Genomic DNA, 6,610 nt, shown 5'->3' on the forward strand with positions numbered 1-6,610 from the left:
TTCTGATTATAGGTAATAATAGCTAAATTAAAAATTTTAAAGAAAATATGTATTGTTATTACATATATCAATACATCTTTATATTACATTTATTAATACTGTACATGTATATTAAAAATCTGTACATGTATATATTACATGTATTATCATTTGCATATGTGAGTGAGTGATAGTTGCTCAGTTGTGTCCAGCTCTTTGTGACCCCATTGACTGTAGCCTTCCAGGGTTGCCATTTCCTTCTGCAAAAGGTGATATTTTTGACATCTTAATAAAGGTCTTTGTAGATTCCTTCTAGAGGCCAATGTTAGTCACTCAGTCCTGTTCGACTCTTTGCGACCCCATGGTCTGTCCATGGAATTCTCCAGGCAAGTGGGATTGCCTGGGTTGCCATTCCCTTCTCCAGGGAATCTTCCCAACCCAGGGATTGAACCCGGATCTCCTGCATTGCAGGCAGATTCTTTGCCATCTGAGCTACCAGGGAAACCCAATATTTTCCTGTATTATCTTACTTTGTTGTCACAACCACCATGAATTGTTCTCATCCCCATTTTAGAGCTGAGAAAATCAAGACTCAGGAGAGCAAATTAACTTCATAGGAAATGGCAGGGCTGAGATTTGCACTCCCTTCTAACTCGCAAGTCCGTGCTCTTTGCCACCATGCTTAAGGCAGTGGTTACTCAATGTCATTATTCCTCTGAGAATATAATGAAAACAAAGGACCCTGTCCCAAGAACGATGTACCCTTGTCTCCACTCAAATATTTTGCCGTAAGCAAAATGATCCTACCCATGGGCCATAGACCTTAGATAAAGAACCTCAACAGTAATGGACTATTCGCCTGGCTCAGGCTAGGAGCACATTCTCTCTTGACTCTAAGGTTCCATGGGCTCACGAACCACATTCCCAGTCCTGCTGTTTTGGATCTGAAACCCCAGCAGTTTCAAAGCTGATTGGAACCCATGATGAAAGGAAATTCTTACCAGCCCCTTGGGAAAAAATAGGTTCCCAGAACTTTACAGGAAGGAAAAGGCAACCATCTTCCCTAAGGGCTGCTCCTTGATTACTGCCCGAGGGTAGTGACCTGGCAAGGATGCCAGCCTGACATCCCAAAAGGTTACTGTATTCCATTTCCACAACAGCATTACCAGTTGATCAGTTGCTCCCTTGATAATACCTGAGCTACCACTTCAACCTGTCTGGTTCTTTCTCTTTGGCCCTGAAATTCCTGGGCTCTGCTTTAGGTTCTATCACTGGGTTGCTGTGGACAATCTTGTTACATAAGGGGAAAAGGCTAAGAGTACAAGCAGCAGATTATGGTAGACCAATAGTTCTCAACTGGGAGTGATTTTGTCCCCTAACTAGAAGACATTTGTCAATATCTGACATTTTGCAGTTGGCTGTCACCATCGGGGAGGGGATGGTTGTCACTGGCATCTAGCGGTAGAGACTAAGGATGTTACTAAACATCTTCATACAATGAATTATCTGACCTCCAATGTGCCAGGTGAGCAAACCTGTGGGAGAAGACCATGATTATTGAATGTTAGGTAGTCTAGGATTGAAACTGTTGGTCTGCTATATGACCTTGAGCATGTCACTAACCTTAGATGAGTCAGCACAGTGATTGGAATACAGGTTCTGGAGTTTGAATGACCAGCTGAATGACCTTCATAGGATTCCTTAGCTCTGTGCCTCCCTCATTTTCCTTACCAATAGAGCGACTTATTTCCTAGGGATGTTAAAGTTATTATTTGAGAATGCTTATCACCATGCCTGTCATGCTATATCCAACCTAGACAACATATTAAAAAGCAGACATTACTTTGCCGACAAAGGTCCGCCTAGTCAAAGCTATGGTTTTTCCAGTAGTCATGTATGGATGTGAGAGGTGGACTATAAAGAAAGCTGAGTGCCAAAGAATTGATGCTTTTGAACTGTGGTGTTGGAAAAGACTCTTGAGAGTCCCCTGGACTGCAAGGAGATCAAACAAGTCAATCTTAAATCAGTTCTGCATACTCATTGGAAGGACTGACGCTGAAGCTGAAACTCCAATACTTTGGCCACCTGATGTGAAGAACTGACTCTTTGGAAAAGACCCTGATGCTGGGAAGGACTGAAGAGAGAAGGGGATGACAGTGGATGAGATGGTTGGATGGCATCACCAACTCGATGGACAAGTTTGATCAAGCTCTGGGAGTTGGTGATGGACAGGGAAGCCTGGCGTGCTGCAGTCCATAGGGTCGCAGAGTCAAGACACGAGTGAGCGATTGAACTGATGCCTGTCATGAAGCTTCCCTGATGGCTCAGATGGTAAAGAATCTGCCTGCAATGCAAGAGACCCAGATTTGATCCCTGGGTGGGGAAGATCCCTTGGAGAAGGAAATGGCAACTCACTCTACTATTCTTGCCTGGAGAATTCCATGGACAGAGGAGCCTGGTGGGGCTACAGTCCATGGAGTCATAAAGTCAGACATGACTGAGCGATTAACACACACATATATGCCTGTCATGCAAGTGCCCAAATGTTAGCTGATTTTATTACAACCAACACTTGCCTCCTTGCTTTCCCTCTTCTTCAGCACATAGCTTGTCTACCCACAGAGCCGATAATTTGTGGCCTTGTTCAGTATTGTTTCCACTCTGTTGGTTTTCACCATTCCCCCAAACTCCTAGAATGCTTAACACCTAAATACCTGCATGACTGTATTTAAATTGCATGTAAATTGAATTCATTCTTATTGACTCACATTTTTTTTTTGGTGTTTTAACCTTTGCTAGCTGCCCTTCAGCTGGAAGGTGTTAATTATTGTTTCTAGTTCACAGTTTTACAGTATATTTAAGTACCACTTTCAAAAAGTGGGTCTCATATTTGAGGCAGGTCATGTCTACCAGCACCCTTGAGTTCATTCTGTGGATATATCAGCTTAGCTTTCTTTTACCTGGGTTATAAGTCCACTTCGGCTAAGTGTGGGACACTGGCTGAACAGACTGAGACCACAGGAAGATACTGTGAGGAGGTCTGTAAGCAGTTTGTTCACCCACGCACTCAGCCAGTTCAGTCGCTCAGTCGTGTCCGACTCTGCGACCCCATGGACTGCAACACGCCAGGCTTCCCTGTCCATCACCAACTCCCGGAGCCTGCTCACCCCGCACTGGCTCCTGCCAAAAGATCCTTTTCATCAGCAGAGCTAAGATTTTAAATTCTCCAGGAACACAGACCATGTCCCTCATCAGCTTTATTCAAGAACATTTAGGCACTCTAAATGTTCTAATTGAGAATGGAAATGAAACAGTGGAGCCAAATGCTGGCAGATGGAGGCCCACCTCTAAGGTGGTATACAACTTCTTTAGGACAGTTTCCCTGTCTGTGCCACCTTAATTGTGTGGCCAAAATGAAAATAGATGGGACAACACAGCAGATAAAGGCTTAAGCTGGCCTGAGGTGGGAATCCCTAATTCTGCCACTTACCAGCTCTGAGATGATGAACAAGTTATCTTGTTTCCCTAAGCCTCAGTTCCCTCATTTGCAAAACAGGTATAATCACTACACTTATAATTCATAGGGTTGCTGAGATAAGAAATGCAAAACATTCTGTAAAGAGCTTGGTGCAAATTAAGCCCCTCAAAAATGTTACATATTATTACACTAAATTTGAAAAATCACCAATCATCATTAGACAAATCCATGTTCTCTCCTCTGGGAGATGTTATTACAGTCACAGCAGTGCTACTTCTCAGCCCTGAGGAATTTTAACCACCAGTGGCTGCCCCAATCCTACTTCCTTGTCTCACCTTTCTATTAATATATGAAGGCCCTCCCCAAGGGCAAAGGACTGAGGCATTGGCATATGAGTTTAGAGAAACATTGTGTTTAATGGTAAAGGTTAGCACACTCCAGCACCGGGCATGGCCTGGAGTCGAAGCAGCAGGGGTGGGTAGGTGACTTCCACGGAGCCTCACATGGCGAAGAGGATGAGGAAGGCGACCATCAAACAGAAGAGCCCCATAGCCTCAGACAGGGCAAAGCCCAGAATGGCATAGGAGAAGAGCTGCTGCTTCAGAGACGGGTTCCTGTCAGACACAGAGACAGGGAAAGAAAAGGGTGAGGGCATGGCTCATGGGTGGTGGTGAAAGACTCAAGTAGTTTAGGTGAATAGGGGGTGCTGAATGGGAGAGGGCCCAGCTTGCATATATCCTGGGGACTGGACAGGCAAGCAGAGTATCAGCATGGTAAGTTTTAAGGGAGCCAAGTTGGAAACATTTAAATTCTGAGAAAATAGGAGGTAGATGAAATCAACACAAAGCTAGAAGGATCTTTTGCTGAAGGTGGAATTTACAGTAGGAGATGCTCTAGACCACCCTGGACCTTACCTGGCATAGCCAATGATCAAGCTGCCAAACACTGTTCCAATACCAGCCCCTGAACCCGCCACACCAACTGTGGCAGCCCCAGCGCCAATAAACTTGGCCGCTGTGTCAATGTCCCGGGAGACAACACTGGTCTGGAATTCCCGCCGGGCCACCTGCAGTGGGCCACTGCTGTAGGAAGGCTAGAAGGAGGGGGAACAGAGGGAAGTAGGGAAGGAGAGAGAAGGAGATAGTGAGGCTCAAGGACAGGTGGCTGACTCCGCCCCTCACTCCACCCACCTGAGCTCGGAAATTGTTGGAAGGCTGCTTAGCAAGTACAGAATGCTCAGACTGCAGGGTGTGATTAGAATTAGTCTTAAGGTCCATTTCCAGACAGGGCTAGGGAAATTTCATGAAAACTCAATTTCAGTTTTCCTAGTTTCACCTACAATGTTCACTTTGTGGGTACTTAGAACTATTAAAGCACCCGGTTCTCTGACTGTCCTCCCACTTTGCCTTAAAGGCAAACTTAAAGGAACCTAGTCTGGGGACATTCTTTAGAGGGCCCATTCTCCTTTACCTGTACAGATTGGATCTCTGGCCTACTCAGGAAGGAGGCAGACACAGGCCTGATCAGACCCCTGGTACAAGAACGGATCTATAAAATCAGAAACACATTCCTCCAAATCAGGCAAGACAAAAGAAAAAACCCCTCTAACTGCTGAGCTTCTGTCAAAAAAGATTACAAATATTATAAATAAAACAAGTCCAAGGTATTTCAAGGTCAATCAATGCATTACTGTTTCTATCAGACATGGCTGTACCAGAGACACTGGTGCAGTCAGCAGTGGAAATCTTTCTGTTTAAAACTGGGTAACAAAGTTCACTTCTATGGGCACAGTCCTTAATCAGTATCCCAGAATAGAAAAAACAAAACAAAAACACACTAACATCAAATCAAGTACAGGAAGGGTTTGTATCCAGACCACCAAAGGAATCGGAAAGGGAAAATCTTATTTTGCTAAAAATGTAGTCACTGTTACACACCCTGAATGGAGTGGGCCAGTAAGCCTGGTGAGGCTCCTGAAACAGTCACCTAAGCAGAGACTCCTGTAACAAAGCTTTCTTGAGTTACTTTAATATAATGTGGCAGTTTTCAAACTTGGTTGAACATTATAATCACCTCAGTTCTAAAAAAAAAATACAGATGCATGAATTTCATCCCCATAGGGTGCAGCCTGGGCATCAAGTGTTTTTTAAAGCTCCCCATATGATTCCAACGTGCAGCCAAGGTTGAGAATCACTGTTTTAGAGGGCAATCTTGCTGTGGCCAAGCTAGACTGGGGGTACACGCCAGATCCAGACTCTGACCACATTCCAAAGCCAAGATAGCTTGGTTTACATGCACAAATAATCAGGGGTTAACTGCATCCATCTTACTGCTTTGCTAAAGGAGCAACATCATCAGGATGCAAGCTCCTCTCAGTTCATTCATTAAACACGAATGGCTCCCACACCTGGTGCTACAGAGAACCCAGGAGCCGCAGCTTACCAGAGCAGGAGAAATGAGTAGTGCCCCGGTGGTCTGCATTTTTTTCAGTCTGCAGAGGGGGGGAAAAAAAAATCCATTGACAGCCTGGTTGTTTGCTTACAGTTGCGACCTTCGGTCGTCCCCTTCACCCCGCCCGTCCTCCCTGGACCACGCTCTTCCTCGAACCATGCCCCAGCCGAGAAGAACATTAGAGGTCAGAGGGACAGCGCAAACTCCCGTTCCACCTCTTTCAGCGCGACAGGTCTGTAAAGAAAGGTCATGGAGATTGGAAGTAAAAGAAGAAGGCCCGAGCCCAGCAGGGAAATGATGTTCAACGAGGATGATCTCCGGGATAGACTGGGGAGGTAGGAACTAGACAGATGCCGTTCAGGGTCCTGCCCATTTCAAACAGCACTCCACCGCCCGCCTCAGCTGGGACAATTAATCGCTCATTACCGTTGGTAATTAAGATTAATTGTTAAGGTTACAGATACCCATCGCTTTTCCCCGCCCTACGGACAAATGCCCCTCCATACAACCCAGCCATATCCTTGCCGATTGCTGGCTTTCGGTTTCAAGTCACCTGTACTCCCACTGCCCTGCTGCCCCTGCTCAGACCACAGCGCTCGCCCGGCTCAAGGTGACTGACTCACGTCCCGGCTTTAGCTCTAGGACTCGGCACACTGCTCCCGGACCCACGTGTCCCGGGGTTCCCCAACTCTCATTGGCCGC

The 6,610-nt window shown here is 45.7% G+C and overlaps 1 protein-coding gene across 2 annotated transcripts; it reads right to left on the reverse strand.

Moving 5' to 3' along the window:
- Positions 1-3,849: 3,849 nt before the first annotated feature.
- On the reverse strand, positions 3,850-6,610 carry ATP5MC1 (ATP synthase membrane subunit c locus 1). Of its 2 annotated transcripts, none has more exons than XM_019981066.2 (5): positions 6,462-6,610; positions 5,900-5,948; positions 4,928-5,005; positions 4,372-4,550; positions 3,850-4,071 (listed from the first exon to the last, which is right to left on the reverse strand). In XM_019981066.2, the coding sequence occupies exons 2-5, from the start codon at positions 5,936-5,938 to the stop codon at positions 3,957-3,959; spliced, it is 411 nt and encodes a 136-aa protein (XP_019836625.2). In that variant the 5' UTR covers positions 5,939-5,948; positions 6,462-6,610; the 3' UTR covers positions 3,850-3,956. The 2 variants fall into 2 exon arrangements, with proteins under 2 accessions (XP_019836625.2, XP_019836626.2); XM_019981067.2 differs by having other exon boundaries at positions 6,434-6,572.

The sequence above is a fragment of the Bos indicus genome, chromosome 19 (genome assembly GCF_029378745.1).
Source record: "Bos indicus isolate NIAB-ARS_2022 breed Sahiwal x Tharparkar chromosome 19, NIAB-ARS_B.indTharparkar_mat_pri_1.0, whole genome shotgun sequence".
NCBI classification, from domain to species: Eukaryota; Metazoa; Chordata; class Mammalia; order Artiodactyla; family Bovidae; genus Bos; species Bos indicus.

Coding starts and splice junctions, on each gene's coding strand:
- ATP5MC1 (XM_019981066.2), bottom strand. CDS start 5,938: ATGCAGACCACCGGGGCACTACTCATTTCTCCTGCTCTG. Junction 5,006..5,899: donor TACTCATTTCTCCTGCTCTG/GTAAGCTGCGGC, acceptor CTGATTTTATAG/ATCCGTTCTTGTACCAGGGG. Junction 4,551..4,927: donor CAGAGATCCAATCTGTACAG/GTAAAGGAGAAT, acceptor CCCTCCTTCTAG/CCTTCCTACAGCAGTGGCCC.